A 20,385-nucleotide genomic window follows, 5' to 3' on the forward strand; every position below is an offset into this window, starting at 1 on the left:
CGCTTTGGTCAAGAAGATCTGGATCCTGGTCTTCACGGCCCTTTGCTGTTATTGTTGTACGTGACACGTTGGTATCACACACGTCTGCTGCGTCTTCTAAACAAGGACGTGAGTTTGATGGCAGCGTTTTGTGGGAAACGGCGATGAGAGGTCAAATTTGCGGAAAAGTTGGAAAAATGGAAAAGTCGCGCTGAATTCACGGAGATTTGTTGAATTTGTGTTAATAGTTGAGACTGATCAATTTTTTCGGAGATGGTTGTAATTTATCCAGTGTAACAGTGTTACCCTCTCTTTTGCTCTAACACTAGGGGCGAGTTCAGTCTCAAAATGTCTTGCAGAGTTCTGCAACGGGCTTCCAGGTATGTTTGCTCCCGTTTGGTGGGCGTGTCTCAGGTGTTACTCAATCAGCTGCGACAACTTTGTAAATGGTGTTAAAATGCAGGGAAATACATTCCTATTTTTTACATTTTGTTTTACCACTGCATAAATTCAATAGTGAAAATTAGCTTTTTCCTCCGTGTTTCCCACAGGATGGGGAGAGACTATGGCGAGGGGACCGGGGCCCGAGTTTACATTTACTTTTAATGGACACATGTAATATGTTTTGTAAATGTAAATGCTCCGTATTTGTATAGCGCCTTTCTAGTCTTTTCGACCACTCAAAGCGCTTTTACACTACATCTGCATTCACCAGTCACACACATTCATACACTGAGCCTAAGTGCTCAAACGGAAACTAACATTCATACACTGAGCCTAAGTGCTCAAACGGAAACTAACAATCGGGGTTCAGTATCTTGCCCAAGGACACTTCGACACGCAACCAGGGGGAGCCAGGGATCGAAACGCCGACCTTCCGATTAACAGCCAACCCGCTCTAACTCCTGAGCCACTTCCTCTGAATATAATCCAATTAATCTGATTTCCATCCTGTACAGACGCCTTATTTTGAAAACCGGACGTTGTCACATGTGTTTCCTCCTCGCGCTAAATTCATCAAGTCCGACCCGGTTTGATAAATAATGTAGTATGTGGTTCTCGTCTTCACAGCCTCTCTTCATACTAAAGAGACAAACTGACAGGATAAAGTCTCACCTGCCTGTCAGCTCGCTCTGGGCCGCCTCACTTACCGTAAAGGCTTGAATACGTGCGCACTCCAAATTTAGGTGCGGCTAGCTTCCTCTCCTTCTCACAGACGAGAGGCAGAAACACTCACAGCGGTTCTTTTCTAAGAAGTCAGCCGCAGATGGAGCGGATGTGCTGAGAGACAGTTCGGCAGAACAGCGTCTGCAAACGGGACACTTTAAAACGTTTCCACACCGCCGACGTGTCGACGTGATTGTTCGGTGAAATTTATTCGGTCTTTCGACTTTCGACACAGAAACTGTTTTTTTTTTACTATTTTTGGCCGGTTAATTTCAGTGGCCGAACATTGGGTGCATCTCTAATTCTATATAAGAATTTAATTAACTGGACAGTTTTTGACACTGAACGGGTTAGATATACAGTACTAGCTGTTGTTTAGTTTTATACAGAAATTCAAAATGCAGATTTAAAAAATGAATGGAGAGAAAAAGGATATCAAAGAGATTTGGCCTCAAATCTGCTGATAAACTTCCCAGCGAGAAAATCCAGCTGTGTGTGTGTGTTCAGTTTGATGGATGAGCATGGGCGCCACACACACACACACACACACACACACACACACACACACAGCTGTCCTTCAATAGTCTGGAGATAAGAGCCGTTATTGAAATCCCAGCTCCCTAACAGCCATCAATCACTCTCTGTGTGTGTGTGTGTGTGTGTGTGTGTGTGTGTTCGTGTTTTTGCAGCACACAGATATTTGATGTGTGTGTGTTTGGGTGTGTGTGTTCGTCGAGCAGCGCTGATACGTTTTCTCTCTCTCTCTGCTGGATTATGACTTCCTCGGGAAACGAGGCGACGTGCCTTATCAGTCCTCCGGCTGGGCGATAAAACACACACACACACACACACACCGACTTCGAGGCTCGTAACGTCGCTGCAGAGAGCTGTGTGTGTGTGTGTGTGTGTGTGTGTGTGTTTTTGTGTGAGTGCAGCTGAAATGTTTCCTGTATCCTGTAACACACACCGAGCTCCGCTGACTTTCTTTAAAATCAGTTTTACTATTTCAGCTTCTTCTGGTTGTGTCACGTCTAGAAAACAGAAACTTATCTTTATACTTCCCCCCACCATTTCCTTTTTATTGTACTTTTATGTTCTCAAACTCACAATATGCATGTAAAATTACTTAATTATAATTGAAACAATTAATTCATTACTTAAAACACAGAAAATGAAGTCTGCAGCTGGATTCCACCAGAAGCATTGTTCACGTTTTGTGCTTCCTCTGGTTAAGTAGGCTCCGTAGTTAAATGGTTTGATTTCTGTCTGTTTCAAATGTAGTTGTTGATTTATGATGGGGAGTCTGCACAGGGTGTGTTTTATGGTGAAAATTATATTGTATTCTCCGTGTCGTTTCTGAGTCTGACTTCCTGCCCTGTTCATCTGCTTTGTGCTGCTTGACGCGGCTTCCGTCAAAAACAGACTCACCGCATATTCTCCCCAGAGCGGAACGTTGTCTAGAACAGCTGCAAAAGTCCAAATACATGAATATGAAAACACCCAGCAGCTTTTAAATTATTCTGTCTTCAATAATTTTACAAAGTATAAGTCTAAGTTTGAATTAAAAATTCAGTTCTAAAGTTCTTTTAAAAAAAGTGAGTAAATGTGAAAAAGTACTTTTTTTGTCTGCTTTTCTGCTGCAGAACAAAAGAAAAGACATTCAATATCTTCCTTTTGAAAAGTGTGTTTGTTTCTCTCTTTTGACTTTTTGTCCACATTTCACCTTCAGAAACAACACTTGTTAAATAGTTCCTAAAAAGTATGAAATGTAAATCCTCAAGGAAACCTCTCTGCTCTGGTTTAAAAGATAATTTCACCCAAATGTAAAGAATTGCAGAGAAAGTGTCCCTGCAAACAGTTTCTATTCCAGAGTGAGACCTTTGTTCCTGTACAGAAACCTCAGCCTTGTTTCAGTCAGTCTGTGCTTTTAACACTTTCTCCTCTCATGTGGTTTTTGTCTCCGTCTGCAGACATGGCGGGCTGAGCGGCGTCCGCGAGGCAGACGGTCCCGTCTGAAGCAGAAACCAGAAGACTGTGGGCTCCCAGCATGGTAAGGTTACAAGTCAACTTTACTTTTCTCTAGTGTTGATATCACCACATACCGGCCAAAACTACAATCACTCCATGCAAAAATGGCGCTTGTCCATTATTATATTCAAATAAAACATTGCTTTTAGTTTGTTGAGTTTAAAGATCATTTTTGGTGTTTTGCCTTTATTTGACAGATACAGTGTAGAGAGAGGGTAGGTCATGCATCTTAAAACTGGGGTACCCTGAAAAATAAGATTTTTAATTTAACTGTTTGTTTACATCATGTTTATCACATCCCAACATGTTTAATCACATTACGAGATGTTACCAAATGTCACAACACGTGAAATGTCACGAAAAGAAATGTTGCAAAATGACGTCGTAGCAAAATGTTGGAAATGTCAAAACACGTTACAAAATGTTACAATAGCTGAAATGCTGCGAAATTAAATGTTATAAAATGACTTGTAATGACCTTCAAAATGAAACACGTTGCGTTGAAATATAACAACACATTACAATATGTCACCACACTTGAAATGTCGCAAAACGAAATGTTGCAAAATTAAATGTCACAACACGTTACAACAAAATATAACAACACGCTACAAAATGTCACAACACGTGAAATGTTGCAAAACGAAATGTTATAAAATGACATGTAGCAAAATGTTGCAAATGTCACAACACGTTACGAAATGTAACAACAGGTGAAATGTCGCGAAACAGAATGTTGCAAAATGACGTGTCAAAATGTTGCAAATGTCACAACATGTTACAAAATGTCAGAAAAGATGAAATGTCGCGAAACGGAATGTTACAAAATGACATGTAGCAAAACGTTGCGAATGTAGCAACACGTTGCGAATGTAGCAACACGTTACAAAATGTCACAACAGGTGAAATGTCGCGAAAGGAAATGTTGTAAAATGACATGTAGCAAAATGTTGCAAATGTCACAACACGTTACGAAATGTTACAACATGTGAAATGTTGTAAAATGACATGCAGCAAAACGTTGCAAATGTCACAACATGTTACGAAATGTCACAAAAGATGAAATGTCGCGAAAGGAAATGTTGCAAAATGACATGTAGCAAAACGTTGCGAATGTAGCAACACGTTAGGAAATGTCACAACAGGTGAAATGTTGCGAAAGGAAATGTTGCAAAATGACATGTAGCACAACGTTGCAAATGTCACAACACGTTGCAAAATGTAACAACAGGTGAAATGTCATGAAACAAAAATGTAGCAAAATGTTGCAAATGTCACAACATGTTACGAAATGTCACAAAAGAAAAATGAAATGTCGGAATGTTACAAAATGACATGTAGCAAAACGTTGCGAATGTAGAAAACGTTGCGAATGTAGCAACACGTTACAAAATGTCACAACAGGTGAAATGTCGCGAAAGGAAATGTTGCAAAATGAGATGTAGCAAAACGTCGCGAATGTAGCAAAACGTTGCGAATGTAGCAAAACATTACGAAATGTTACAACAAGTGAAATGTTGCAAAATGACATGGAGCAAAACGTTGCAAATGTCACAACGCGTTCCGAAATGTCACAACAGATGAAATGTTGCAAAACGAAATGTTGCAAAATGACATGTAGCAAAACGTTGCAAATGTAGCAACACGTTACGAAATGTTACAACATGTGAAATGTTGCAAAATGACATGTAGCAAAACGTTTCAAATGTCACAACATGTTATGAAATGTCACAACAGATGAAATGTTGCAAAACGAAATGTTGCAAAATGACATGTAGCAAAACGTTGCAAATGTAGCAACACGTTACGAAATGTTACAACATGTGAAATGTTGCAAAATGACATGTAGCAAAACGTTTCAAATGTCACAACACGTTACGAAATGTCACAACATGTTACAAAATATAACAGATGAAATGTCGCAAAACGAAATGTTGCAAAATGACATGTAGCAAAACGTTGCAAATGTAGCAACACGTTACGAAATGTTACAACATGTGAAATGTTGCAAAATGACATGTAGCAAAACGTTGCGAATGTAGCAACACGTTACGAAATGTCACAACATGTTACAAAATACAACAGATGAAATGTCGCAAAACGAAATGTTGCAAAATGACATGTAGCAAAATGTTGCGAATGTAGCAACACATTACGAAATGTCACAACATGTTACAAAATATAACAGATGAAATGTCGCGAAACGAAATGTTGCAAAATGACATGTAGCAAAATGTTGCGAAATGTTACAACATGTGAAATGTTGCAAAATGACATGTAGCAAAACGTTGCGAATGTAGCAACACGTTACGAAATGTCACAACATGTTACAAAATACAACAGATGAAATGTCGCAAAACGAAATGTTGCAAAATGACATGTAGCAAAATGTTGCGAATGTAGCAACACATTACGAAATGTCACAACATGTTACAAAATATAACAGATGAAATGTCGCGAAACGAAATGTTGCAAAATGACATGTAGCAAAATGTTGCGAAATGTTACAACATGTGAAATGTTGCAAAATGACATGTAGCAAAACGTTGCGAATGTAGCAACACGTTACGAAATGTCACAACATGTTACAAAATACAACAGATGAAATGTCGCAAAACGAAATGTTGCAAAATGACATGTAGCAAAATGTTGCGAATGTAGCAACACATTACGAAATGTCACAACATGTTACAAAATATAACAGATGAAATGTCGCGAAACGAAATGTTGCAAAATGACATGTAGCAAAATGTTGCGAAATGTTACAACATGTGAAATGTTGCAAAATGACATGTAGCAAAACGTTGCGAATGTAGCAACACGTTACGAAATGTCACAACATGTTACAAAATATAACAGATGAAATGTCGCGAAACAACATGTTACGAAATGTCACAACAGATGAAAATGTTGCAAAACGAAATATTGCAAAATGACATGTCACAACACGTTGCGATGAAATAGAACAACACAAAATGTCACAACACGTGAAAATGTTGCGAAACGAAATGTCGCAAAATGTCACAAGATTAAATTTGATGTCAAAGAATGTCACTAAATAAAGTCAGAAAGTGTCAGGTCACTAAATATCAAATGTAAGAACATGTTGCGTCACTTCATGTCTTGTCATGAAATGCCACATTGCATCACAAAACGTCTTTCACAAAATGCCATGTTGCATTAAGGAACAAAATTGCGTGCGACAGAAGCCACGGATTGTAACATGACGTTATGTCCTAAAATGTCACATCACACCAGCTGTAGTAACTGACGATCTGTAATTATCGCGGTTTACATATTTTCTGGGTTTGGTCTACGTCCAGAAACTGTTCATCACTACTCTCCTAACATTCCTCTAATTCAGAGTTTAATTTTCCTCCAGACAAACTTTTCGATCTCTTTTAATTTTTTGGGGTTCTGAAAAACAGAGCGAGTCAAGGATCTCTCTGCTTCCTCCACATCTCAGGCGGCCACCCAGCTGTCTGGATAATTTCCTAATGGCCCTGCGGCTGAAAGCCAATCAGAGATGGTTCACGATGCCGTGTGACAGGAAATTCAATTAGGCTGTTTTTTTCCTTCAATATTGCTCTCCCTGACTCTCTCTCTTCTACTGCTATGCTTTCCCTTTGTCTCTTGCTCTCTCTTTGTTTATCTCATGCTTCCTCTTTATTTTCCCCTCTCTCTCTCTCTGGCTTTCTCTATTCTCTCTCACCCTTGCCTCCCCTCTTTTTTTCTCTTTCTCTGTTTCCTGGATCCGTCGAGGGAGAGTGAAAGAGTAGCTCTGGGCATTGTATGTCATCCAGGAATACTAAAAAAAAAAAGAAAAAAAGAAAGGCTGCTCTTATTTTTGTCCATGAAAGGAAAAATGAAATCACAGGCTGTCCTGTTGTAGAGATTCTCTAAATGGATAAAATCCCTTTTCCTCCATTTATTCCTGTTTGTCCTTGCAGGGTGAATTTAAGCATGTGACATTTAATGGTTTATTTCCCAGTTTTTGGTGTGCTACAGGGAGAATCGTTTAGATTAAATCGATACTGCAGAGCCATTTGATATCCAGCTGAAAGCGTTGGACGTTGAGTTGTGCATGTGTAGAGTCGTCAAGATGTCCCTGCCTTTTCTCAAGAAAATATACACATGCTGGCTGATCAAGCAAATATCAATACCTGACCAGAGATTACTTTCTAGCTGAGTTGGTAGTAAAGTGGTAGCATGGTTTGACTACATGTTGTAAGCACATTGCTAAACCTACAAGGCCTCCACAAACATAAACAGACACACTGATTAATTTATTAGTTGATTGATAGGGAAAAACTAATGACATAAGTTCACTTGTTCTGGACTCTCAATGTGAACATGTGCTGCTTTTACCAGTTATATATACCAGTGATAGTAAACAAAGTATATTTGCATTTTGAAGTGTTAGAACAAAACAACCAATTTGAAGATGTCGTCTTCAGTTAACTGAGATTGAGATTTATTCAATTATTTTGTGAATGTGAAAAACTTTTTTGACATAGCTCAGTCTGAAAGCAACAAGTTCTGTTTCTAGCGTTATGAAGGATCACTTGTGTTCATTTGTATCCTACATAAGAATGCAGTAGTACAGTCATTGTATGTTTAATAGCAGTCTGGTCGTTACTGACTTTGACTCTTCTCCCCAAATTGCAGGTGGATGCCAGCACAACTTACAGGATGAACCCGCTCGCTGCCCTCAGCATCGACCGCAACGCTCTGGTGGGGGACAACTATCGCCCCCACGGAGGAATTTTTTATCCCGGCATCCATCCTCTGTCTGCTGAAAAGCCCCAGGAGGCTGGCACTTCTCTCCCACTTGGTTATGATCTCCTGTACAAACCAGCTGTAACCCTATTGGATGGCCAGAAATCCGCAAATGGATATGTTGGACTTTACAAAAGCTCACCACCAGGGTTGCAGAAACCTGTGATTGTCCCTGCTGCAGGAGGTGATGCCCGGGGGCTGGACCGTTGCATTTTACCCAATGACAAGCAGTCAGAATTGGGCCTGAATGGTGCCGGCAGCTTCCTGAGATTGCCCTGGATGAGCCCTTATGCTGATGCAACAATGTACCCCTTCCTGGACATGGCATACAAGGCCTCCTTCCTGTCACAGCCATCGCCGTTCATCCACCAGCAGCTGGCTTATCAATCTCTTTGTGCCACTGGGGCAGGAAGCAGCACAACTGGGGAAGAAAGACTTTTCTACCTGCCTCAGTATGCCCCTGCCCACATCTCTTCCCCACTCGGCCCTCCAATCAGGATCCCTACGTCCACTCCAGCTTCTGCTGTCCTTTCACCACTGCCCCACTGCCAGGACAAGGCTTTACAGGGCCTTGGGCCTCAGGTACATCAGGAACACTCTGCCTTCAGTAACAGTTCACAGATCCACCAGGAGCCCCAACCTAAAGCTGTTCATCATACTGAGCGACAACATGGCAGCAGTAGCAGTGGCGCAAAGTCCAGTCAATCCACTTCCTCCAAGAACACTCTTAACAGCAGCGGCGGTGGAGGAAGTAGTAGTGCCCCTGTTAACAGTTCAGCTAGCACTGCTGCCTTAGAGACACCCCCAGTTACCCGTCCTCCAAGCTCAGTTCCCCCACCCCAACCCCTCAACAACCCCACTACAGATCTCCAGAAGTCGCTTTACCGAAGCACCTCCTCATCCTCAACCACACTTTCTGTGTCTCACCCCTTTTACATGGGCAACCTGAGCTCTGAGCACTGCTCTTCCATGCATTCAGGCAACAACAAAACCAAAGATGCCAGCTCAGATCGCTGTGCAGAGAAGTGCATATCACCTGCAAAGTCATCATTGGAGAGAGGTGTACCTCAAAAGCCTACCAAAAAGCCCAGGGAAAAACCATTAGATCTGTCTGCTAAAGAGTTGGAAGGATTCTCAAATGGATTCCCATCCAAATTAGAGGCCCTGGCCAAGTTGGGTTATTTACCATCATCTCGTTACGGCCTGCTAGCCAGTCAGGACCAGCACCTAAACGAAAGTCTACCCTCACCTGTTAGCAGGTCAGCAAAGACTCCAGATCGTCCTGAAATGATGAGCTCTGTGCCCTCCCCTTGGGTTTCGGGTCCTTCCTCAGCTGTCAGCTCTGACCACAGCAGAGGCTCCCAAATTATTAAAAATAAGAGTTTAGACAATATTCCTCATCATCCACAACCTCAAAGCTCACCTGGCTCCACGACAGTTGAGGTAACCAATATTCCCAGCCCTGACTTAGGGGGAAGACCCTCTGCATCATCTCCTTCCCCAAAGTCCAAAGTTGAATGGTCACGAGTCCCCCCTACTGATTCAGAGAAATCCCTTCCAAACAGTAAAGGAGAAACTCGTACATGCCCTGGAAAACCGAGCACGACTCGTGCTAAGCCAGAGACTCACGAGAGCCAACCTCATCCACAGCAGCAACAGCAGTCTTGTGTGGAAAATGGAAACTCCTGCAGTCAAATCTATGGTGACTCCTACCTCCCTCCTGGACTAGGATACACTAACCGTTACATCCCATACGCAGTTGCTGAAAATATGTCCTTGCAACGCATGGCCATACCAGGCAAAGGGCCTGTCTATCCACATCCAGTCTTGCTTGGCAGCAGCAGCTTTTATCCCCCTCGCATTTCACCAAAACATGGCCTTCCATATGGAGTACATCCAAACCAGGGTGACTTCATGACATATCAGAATTCCCGGGGGACGACGCATCCACCTGTGTCCTCCCATCCAGGTCTTGACCATCTTGAGACCCAAGATAAAATCTGGAGTGCAGAACCATACAGGAACCAGGAAAAAATAGATGCTGACAGCTCCCAAAAGAGTGACAATGAAAGAGACAAGTCCACAAACCAAACCATAAAGACAACAGGCAAAAGCCTCACTTTGGCCAGGGATGATGTGGTTTGTATTGACCTGGTTCATGATGAGGCGGATGATTTGTCTACCAACAAGCACAGCTCCCTAACGACCATAAGAGAAGATTCATCCAAGCATGGTGGGAGTGGCTGTAAACACATTCAAGAAAGAGAGCCATGGCCTCCACAATCCCTGCCTCCAAGCCAGGTTACAGATCAGAGACAATCCCATACTTCCCAACAACAACCCCTTCAGGACAACTCTTCTTCACCTCCTAGTGAAGAGATCCAGGAAGAGGAGGAACCACTTAGTCCATTCCCAGACATCCCAGAGGAGCAGACGATGCACTGTGCTCGAACTTCTCCACAGCAGTTTTCAAGAAAATGTAAAACTGGAGTCTCTGGTGGTGCTGGCGACTTGATAGGGGTTGGTGTCACTAATGGTAGGAATAAAGGTGTTGATGGGAAGAGCACTAGTAATGAAGCTAAGTCAGAGGCCTTAGCCAATAAAAATGCTAACCCTAAGCAAAGCCCTTCCAGAAATGTTATCTCATTGGGTCCTTTTAGCAAAGAAAGGGAGAGACAGTGTTCTAGTGATTGTAACAATTCTAACAACATCCTGGGAGCGGTGTCTTTAATCACTGGCCCAAAGAGTCCAGCTTCTGTGGGCAACTTTGATTCAGACAGTCCAGTTTGCAGCAGTAAGGGGCCGGCATACAGAGACTTCAGTCCCCCAGCATGCAGGAGTTCTAATTCCAGGGTTCCAGTTGAGGGAGTTGTGAACAGCAGTGCCCCGCTGCGTATTAACATCAACCCAAAAAGTCCCACTCGTAACTCTGGCGAGGCAAACAATCCACATTTTGTCAACAGAAATTTTGTGGGTCCATGTTGCCGAAATATGGCTCTGAGGGCTCCAACTTGTGAACCCAGAATTTTCAGCAGTCCAACTCTTGGAAATAGCAACCCTGTGACTCCAAACTACAGGAGCATCAATCCCAGATTTACAAATTATGAAAACCGCAATGCCATGCGCCCAGTTTGCGGAAACATTCATCTCAGGGCCCCTGCATCTGGAAATAACTGTTTAAGTTGTCCAAATTGTGGAAATACCATCTCCAAAGGCCAGTCTTTTGGAAATAACCAGAGCTATGTAAATAACAATCCTAGTGTCCCCACATACGGCAACAATTTTCCTCGGGGCTCAACCTGTCGGCACCCGTCACCTGGCAATCCTTTCAATGGAGGCCTTAACTTGATCCCTGCAGATCTGACTCCAGAACTGGCAGTTAACAAAGACTTAGAATGTGAAGGCCTTTCCTCCAATGAGACAGAACCCAGGAAAGAGGCGCCAAACTCCGGCTTCACCACTGCTAGCTGTGAAGATGGGAACAAAGACATCCTGGACAGCATGGATCCCCTGGCGGACGAGGACGAGGACGCCGGCTGCTGCAAGAACCGGCGCTCCGGCCTCACCAAACGCATCGCCAGTTCATCCGGCTATGTTGGCGACCGGTTTAGATGCGTGACCACAGAGCTTTACGCCGACTCCAGCAAACTGAGCAGAGAGCAGAGAGCACTCCAGGTAAGATGGCATTTTTTTCCCCTCATCCTTTCATTAGGCTGTGAAACAGTGATTGTCTGGTGAGATGGAGAGGGCAAATCAATTTTTCACTGCACCACTGCTGCCTGTTTTGGTTTGTTTTCTGATATTGATGTTTCTGCTTACTGTTCATTAAGGCAATTTGACTCACACTCACTGAGAGGAAACAGACCAGCTGCTTATTGTGGTCTAATTCTACTATACAAATCTGTGTTTTTACCCAAGAAATAACTATTTACCGATATGTCACCTCCGTTGTATAACTACTGTAAGTTTCTTTCTCCAGCCCCAGAAGGTTTACATCAAAATTGCTAATTTTATTTAAACATTTAAAATCCGCATGCATGGAAATATGCAGAGAACTGATAAAATAATGTTGTATTCAATGATGAATCAGCCAATCATTTCTTTCAGATGTTGGATGGAAACTGTGGTGGACCTTTGACCTTGTGGCTTGTCTTGTTTCTACAAAAATAAATGTGTCATAAGTTTTTTGAATGCGGGAGGAGATTGTAGGAATCATGTTGGTAGGTGTTATGAGGTCGTTTTTGGGATGCAGGAGATGTTTCTTTACTGTTTTCCACGACTAATGTTTTGGGTCGTGCTGAGGTCGAGTTAGGATAACACAGCGGCTGTATGTTTATGGCCCCAGGCAACTGTTACTCTGCTGGTTTTTCCCTAAAAGTTAAGAAGATGGAGGCAGAAAGGAAAACTTTTCACTGTCTTCACATATTTATCTCAGTCTCTTCTTTTTCTCTATTTTTCCTTTCATCTACATCTCACCATCAGTTTTTTTTTGCTCTAGTTTTGTTTCTGTGCTTCTATTCGTCGCTTGCTCTTGCTTCTTGTTATTCCTCTTTCTCCTTGTTTATCTTCACCTCCTCGTCCCCTTGAGATCCCCCTTCAACTCAAATTAAATCTCTCCTGCCTCCTCCCCCTCTTTATCCTCCTCTTCCATTCCTCGGCAGAGAAGGAGGAAGGAAAGTGGTACTTTTAATGAAGTCCTCCTCTTCCTCCTCCTTTTTTCCTCTACTTGCTCATCCTTGGAGCTCAGATTAGCTTTCACTACTTTAACCACACAGACGAAGAAAGTGTGCAGTTTGGCTTGTGGTGTTTTCCTAATGGTGGTTGGTTTATGATGCACATTGAGTTGCATTATGGGAAATATGGGAATATGATCCAGCATTTTTGGAAATTATATCATGACCCCTGATGCACAGAGTTGGACCATTGTTGGCACAGTGAGGGTTCAGCTTCAGAGGGCGATGGCAAGAAAAATGAAGCACTGAAAGAAGAAGTGAAAGTGCTGAAGTAGTAGTTCCAGTTATAAACAAGAACTGGAGAAAAAGTGGCTGTTGAAAAGCCAGACAAAGTGTAACTATGAAGGAAGTGTCATTTGAAGTACTAAAACAAGAGGAAGTCGCTGTAAGACGTTGAAGTGGCAGTAAACACAAGCACTGAAAGAAATTTAAGTGATGATGACAATTTTTTTTTGTTTAGGTTGGAGAACTTATGTTCTCTCAGGATAACTGTCCCACATAATAAACAGGACCACAATAAAAACATTATCACTAGTCACGAATCATTCATTTGTGATAACAGATGTTATTTATCCCAAGAGTTGAAATCTCCAGACAACAAACCTATAACATCAAAAGCCACAGCTGCTCCCATTAAACAAAACTGATTTTGGCACTGAAAGTACATCTATATCAATTAGTGTTAACTAAAGAAGTAACCAGATCCACATGGCATCAGGCGCAGGAAGTTAAAATAACTGGGCCTGGGTAAAATGATTGTGAGAAGTGACGTTTTGGGTAAAATCTGCCTAATATTTGAATATCTCTGGATTGTTTAAAATTGACAATATAACAACACTGACAAAGCAATTTTTCATGTTTGTTTGTGCGACAGCAGATATTCATTTCCTTAATCACATTAACTGCCTTGTGTGTGAACCGTCAGCTGTTTCCCTCCTCTCAGAGGACAGAAAGCTGAGCTGTCAGGCGGTTTATTCCCTCTGGTAGGCAGTTTGCTCGGTCAGTCGTGGCTCCTGACGGAGGCTGTTGGAGGAAGGAGGTTACCTCTCAAATTAACTCACATTTCGCTCCTACGCCCTTGGGTGCTGCCGGCTTGGGGCAACGCCATTAGAAGGATTTGTAGCTCGTTTCACGGGCCATTCATTTTTAAAATGGGTTTGTGATCAGGGCAGAGTGAGGTGAGCAAGAAATACTGGCCTGTCAGGGAGCGCACAGGGAGTGGTTACCAGTAGTTACCAGTGGTTACCTACGGTTACTGGGTTTGAGTCGGTTCATCTCGGTGTCTTTTTCTCTGAAGAAAATGTATCTTTGAGTTTGGAAGTGCATTTTAAATCATAAAATGTGTTAAGATCAGACAGAATAAAATGTGGCTCCTAGTAATTTCATTCTTGTTGTGTTCAAGAGTGACATATCTCAACTTAATAACAAAAATGATCTGTATCTGCATGGGATTACTAGCTGAAGTTGAAGCACTGAAAGAAGTGGAAGTGACAAAAGTGGCAGTTTAAGTCTTTAAAGAGGTCATATTCTGCTTTGTAGCTTTTTCCCTCTCTTTGATTGTGTTATAATTCTTTTTTGTGCATGTAATATGTTTGCAAAGTGAAAAAGTCCCATCTCCCACAGAAAACACTGCTCCTGAACTGCCTGAAAACAGCTGGATTGTAGTCCAGCCTTTACTTCCGTAACCTCTCTGCGTCACTACGTAACACCCATCATAATGCTCGCCTAGCGGCTGGTGGGGCACGCCACTGCCTCTCCTCACCCCCACCCTCCCTACCGAACATAAAGTTGTTACTGTGATGTGTGTGTGAGCTCAGTTAAAACGTTACACATGAAAGATAAATGTGTTACAGATTAATAACCCACTGCTCTGAAACTCTTGATCCAGTCTAAGTGGCGAAGCTGGTTCGGGAACATGTAAAGCTGAACCGAAGCCGTGTTTACCGGCTTGTCAGGACCCGCCCTACTCTGCTTCTGATTGGCTAGTAGTCCTTAATTAGGTACGCCGCATGTGCAACTCCCAACAAAGATCAAATAGAGATTGGAGGCAGTTTAAAAAGTGCAGTTTAAAAAATTAAACCGTCAGTTGAAGTGAAAGGGGTGAAAGGAGTTGAAGTGGCATTAGAAACAAGCACTGGGAGAGACGTGAGTGGCAGATGACATTTAAACACTGAGTGTCAGTAGAAGTGAAATCAGTTGAGCTGACTATAAGGATGGTGTTGTGATTTCAGAAGAGGGAAAAGTGCTGTTAGCAGTTCAAGTGTCAATCAAGGGATATGCACTTAAATGGGGTGAAAGTATGATAAGTGAAAATCACAATTCATTGCAATTGCATTAAAGAAAATTAAAATGTCCAGTAGCAAGGGGTAGGCGCTAAAAGTATATGCACTGAAAGCAGCTCAAGTGTAATTTAAATAAGTAATTAACAATGTGGCCTCTCGGTGGCACCAGCAGGACTTAAGCACCTAATCTCAAAGGCAGAAATATGTTTTCAGTAAATTTGATATTATGTAAAGATAAAAATGTGTTGTGGGGTTCATCCAGCAGCCCCTGTTCACTGTTTCCTGGAGCAGCTTCGCCGACTTTTAAATGTCTCTCAGTTTGTATGTTGTGCCAACAAGGAGGTTTCTCTTTCCTTCAAAGCAGCAGAGTCTGGGGTCACAGAGTGAGACTGAAAGTTTATATTTTGTGGTGTGTTTGTGGTTTGCGGCAGTGAAATCCTGAAGGCTCCGGATGCCAGAGAAAATAGCCAAGAACTCACCTCTGGCTGACAGCTGCTGCTTATATCTGAGCATCGCAGAGAGTTAAAGCAGAAAATGTCCAACCAGTGATGGTGATGTGGAATTCACCCTGAATATCAACCGAAGGAATCTGCTGTCCTTCAGGCACAGACTGAATCTGAATCAAAGAGTCTACGATGTGTTTTGATGTGCCACTTACGAATGTGGGAAACCTCCTATCTTTCAAACAAAAACGTGACACTTTCTGTCCTCGACAAGCAAACAACAAGATTTGTTCTCACAGTTTGAGGGAAAGTGCTGACGATATTTGAAAAAAGCCAGTGTAAAGTGAATGAAAGGAAATGAAGTGTCAGGTAAAGTAGCAGTTCTGAAAGATTTTGAAGCGACAGGTGAAACAAGCACTTGATGAAATCTAAGTGGCAATAAATGAAACAAGCACTGAGAGAAATAAGAGTTTAAGTGAAAGTGCTTTACTCTCTCTGACGCTGTATTATTTATCTTCTGTTTTTTCAGCGAGCAATGCTGCGTTTCTCTGAGCTGGAGCTGAAGGAGAAAGAAGGAGAAAGAGAAGATGAAGAAGAAGGAGAAGAAGGGATGACAGCAGCAACGGTGGTGGCGGCGGGGGAGGTGGCGCTGGCAGACGGCCAGCGGGGAGACGGAGGGAGGGAAGAAGAAGACAAGGAGGAGGAGGAGGAGGGGAGGCAGAAAGAGGGAGGGGGAGGAGGGTGGGAGCGCTGGCAGCAGAGCGAGGGAAGGCGAGAAGGAGGAGGAAGAACTCTCCCTGCAGCCGCTGCCGAGGCACCGAGAGGTAAGAGGATTTCCGGAGAGCTCTGCAGGAGGATGTGCGCGCTCGCACACACTGCAGGACGTTAAAACACACACACACTTGTTTTTTTTAGGTTGAGCTCACTCGCTTGAAGTCATTTGCTTTCTTTGTCTCTTTCTTTTTTGTGCACTCCGTGTGTGTGTGTATTTCTGTCATACACATACATTTGAACTCTCGGTGCACTTCGTTCACTTTAAGCCGAGCACACTGCTGCCCTCGTTTTTTCTAGGAAGCCAAGTGTGCACTTTCAGACACACATATACACGTACAAACACACACGCATTTACACACCTGAAACACAAACTGGATTCTAGTTTCTTTCTTGTCCACAAAACCACTTAGAACCACCTTTTAGTGTAAAAAGCCCAATTTGGTGTGTTTTGTGATCAGTTTAAAATCAGGGCTTAATTATTAGTCCACATCTCAAAGCAGGCAATGACAGAATCAAGGTGTTTTCAGGTTTCCAGCTAAACTGATCCCATTACAGATGAGAGACGTTCAAACAAGCTTATTTTTGCCTCTTTTTTTTAGCACAAAATTGGCCACTATGGTGTTTAAGCAGCCAACTATTTTAAACTTTAGTCACACCACCCAGGGCAAATTATTTTCCCCTTGCGTCTTTGCATTGGCTTTATATCTGATTGCAGCACCTGAAAAATGTGTTCGGGCTGAACAAGGGCTGAGCATTTAATATAATTTTGTTGTGTTTTGAAAAACTTGAGACTCAAGTGAAAAAAGATGTGATGTTGTAATTGATCAGAACAGTTGGATAGGAACTAGGGTTGAGGCGATAGGCCATCGGCGACAGAAATCACAACTTTTAGCCGGCATCGTGATTGTAAACCAACCCCCCCCCCCCAGGAATAAAAATCTCAAATGTTCACACTATACCACCCTGTGAAAGCAGGTTTTAATGACCACGAACACACACCTACACCTCAGGTAAACACCCCGGCTTTCCTCACCCCTCTCTGTCTGCTCCATTTTCTACATCAGCAGTATGTTTTATAAAGTTGCCGAAAAGACTCAGCTTATTAATGACGTAGCGTTCAAACAACTGAAATTAATATTTACACCCTGTGTGTTCACTGCTGCTTTACCTGGTCCGTGTGTACATTATCAACAGCGACTAGTAACAACAGCTGTATATAAAGCAGAGTATCATCTGCATATTGTTAAAGATGACGTATTTTCAAGAAACAGAAGACAGAGAAAGCGTTTTAAAAGTAAATGAAAAAGGACCTAATGTGGAACCTTGTGGTTCTCCTCAGGATGAGGAAGCATAATCTATTTCAAAAGAAGCTGAAGCCAAAAGCCTCTGAACCTGAACGCTAACAAGCTGGTTGAGATGAGTTGTGTATAGAGAGACTTGGGATGTAGTAAGACCAGCCTCTAGTAAGGCTGAATTGATCACCCACTTCATGAGGAGTTTGACCTTCGATCATCAGTCCGCCACTCACAGGATGCTCAAAATAAAGACACTGTGCTTTAGACTATATTTTATTTCCGCAGACATGGACAGACTTAGTGTCTTAATGTAAACTATTTTAATATTAATCTTCCACTTTATTTTATGTTCATGATGATAGTGTTTTTGACTTGATTGCTTTGTCTTGTTTTTTAAAGGTATATTTCATATTCTATTTACAATCGTTTCTAAATGTGTTATATAAAACATAATGCCTTTCTCCTTTTCAGGAAATTAATGTATAAGAAAGTTTAATCTGTGAACAGAATTAAAATAGTTATATATCACAAAATTTGTTCAGCACTAAATAAGGAGGAGTGGAAAATGAACTAATGTACTAAAGAGGTAAAAAAAAAACCTCCAGGTTCAGTCTCTCAAGAGCACGTCGGCGGCCGCTGCTCTCTGGGTGTTGTGTTCAGTGCACGCGCCCGGACAATGTTGCCATGACGATCGGCTTTGATGGCCTGTTGCCATGGCGTGTAATGTGTCCGGGAGCACCAGGACGCACTGAGAATCAGAGTCAAAGAGAGAGAGAGCATGGGATTATATGGCTGCAAAGAGAGAGAGAGACAGGAAAATAAGGAAGGTAAAAAGATGGACAGTCCAAGCTGCAGCCTGTTGTTGTGTCTTTACACCTTTTTTCCATCATGTTGAGTAAAACAGAGCTATAGAAACCTCCTCTTGTGTTTGAGATTTGTTTTCTTAGTAAAATATGAACAAAACGTTGAGAGCGGCAGTTTTTAATCGTATCATCTCTAGATAAAGAATTAATTCACTTGTGACAAACAAAGCTGTTTTTTATTATGATTATAATCTTGTATTTAATTGTCTTATTATTTATTTATTTCAACATAAGTAATATTTTTGCATTAAGATAACAGAATAGAGATAGCTTTTGTATTGAGGAGACAACCTTTTGGTTTCTTGAGATTTTTAATGCGACAAAGCGAGAAAATGAAAACATCTTAAACTCACCAGGAACTCTTATTTCTCTGAATTTCCTTCAGGTTTTATCGTTTCTTCATGGAGCAGAGTTTTGCAGCTGAAAGGCCTTGGACACCTGTGTGGGCGTGTACACACTGTGCTTTATTGACATATCTCCTTTTGGTTTCGTTTTACCTGTTGGAGTCTGATGATCTTATGTTAATTAACTTTTCCCTTCTCCATCCAGAACAGAGGTCTGATCACACTGAACAAAATAATGTTTTTATCTTTGGCTATGTAGATTTCCATCCCTCCTGTTCTCACAGCCGCCTCCCCGTCCTGCCTCTGTGCCGCCTCTCTGACAATCTCCCTGTCCTCCCAGAAAAGGATGACGATTCAGTGGAGGAGCAGAAGAAGAACGAAGAAGTTGGTCCGCAGGAGGAGAAGAAGAAAGAGGAGAAGAGTTTTCTCTCACAGCCACAAGAACAAACAAAGTTCCTGTCCACAGCCAGAGGCCTGTTTCAGGGAAACGCCTCCACGGCGACATCCATGCCGGGACTCGGAGGTTCAAATCTCAGCACGTCGATAAACCGGAGACGTATCTTCAGTCTGGAGCCTTTCCACCAGAGCAGCATCATCAGCAGCCGGCTGAAGAGAGGGAGGGAAGAGGAGAGGGAAGAGGAAGACCAGACGGGAAACCACAACAAGAAAACCAAGTTAACAAACGGTAAGAGTTTCCGTCATGGTTTTTCTCTCGGGTTCCTGTTTACTTACATTATTACACTTTTTATTTTATCCTCACTGATGCCCCGTTTAAGGAAGCAGTTATTTATATAATTGGTACTTTGAAATGAACAAATTAGAGTTTTTTGTGGTTAAAACTGTGCCATAATCTTGATGTTTTGTCTAACATATCATCGACTTGTTGTGATCTTTTTGGGTGTTTTGAATGAGTCTGGTCTTAGACGTGTGTTTTTTGGAGAGCTGAAACATTGAGTCAACTATTTTCATAATCAATATACCCATCATTCCCTATTCCTGCCTTTCAGTTGTGAATATTTATTCCTTTTCTTTGTCCATAGATAGTAAACTGAATATATTTTGGTTTTGGACTGTTCGCAATTTAATATCATCAAGTTGAGCTTTTAGAAACTGTGACTGGATTCTATTTTCTAAACTTGTATGGACCAAAAACTTAATTGAGAAAATAATCAGCAGGTTAATTGCTTGTTCCCCTCCCCCTGAGTCTGTCTGCTCTGTTGACTTTAATAAAGTCTCCCAAAACTCACAACTCGCTTTTTGGACTTTGTCTATCAAAACCAACGTGGTGCCGAATTACATCAGCACCACCCAGGTGTGTTCACTTTTGCTTTACCTGTTGCTTGCTCCACTATGTCTGGGCGGCTCTTCTGATTGGCCTCTATAGAGACCACCAAGACCATTATATATATAAGCAATAGGTCACGACAGGCCGTGGTATACGCCCATTAAATCACAATTAAGTGTTTTTGTTCGGCACGATGCAAAGCGACAAACGGTTACAAAGTATGGCAAAAAGAAACATTTCTTTATGAATTCAAAAGTACAATATACTGGATTGAATTTTAGTTTCCTTCTATCTTTGACTTTTTATATATATTTATTTGCAACATTGACGTTTACTGTGCAGCCACTGAAAAACTGTCCGGTGTCAGTAGACTGACTTCGGGCACTGAGCAAGTTAAAGTACTCTTCCCTTTC

The 20,385-nt window shown here is 42.0% G+C and overlaps 1 protein-coding gene across 1 annotated transcript in view; it reads left to right on the plus strand.

The window, feature by feature from the left end:
* Window positions 1–291: 291 nt before the first annotated feature.
* LOC123970914 (BCL-6 corepressor-like) overlaps window positions 292–20,385 on the plus strand; it is a 31,013-nt gene continuing 10,919 nt past the window's right edge. Inside the window, exons 1-5 of the mRNA XM_046049309.1 lie at window positions 292–359; window positions 3,117–3,196; window positions 7,843–11,628; window positions 15,941–16,054; window positions 18,850–19,372. Of these exons, the coding sequence (XP_045905265.1) occupies window positions 3,194–3,196; window positions 7,843–11,628; window positions 15,941–16,054; window positions 18,850–19,372 (4,426 nt within the window). The 5' untranslated portion in view covers window positions 292–359; window positions 3,117–3,193. The remainder of the gene's footprint in view (window positions 360–3,116; window positions 3,197–7,842; window positions 11,629–15,940; window positions 16,055–18,849; window positions 19,373–20,385) is intronic.

The sequence above is a fragment of the Micropterus dolomieu genome, linkage group LG01 (assembly GCF_021292245.1).
Source record: "Micropterus dolomieu isolate WLL.071019.BEF.003 ecotype Adirondacks linkage group LG01, ASM2129224v1, whole genome shotgun sequence".
NCBI lineage: Eukaryota > Metazoa > Chordata > Actinopteri > Centrarchiformes > Centrarchidae > Micropterus > Micropterus dolomieu.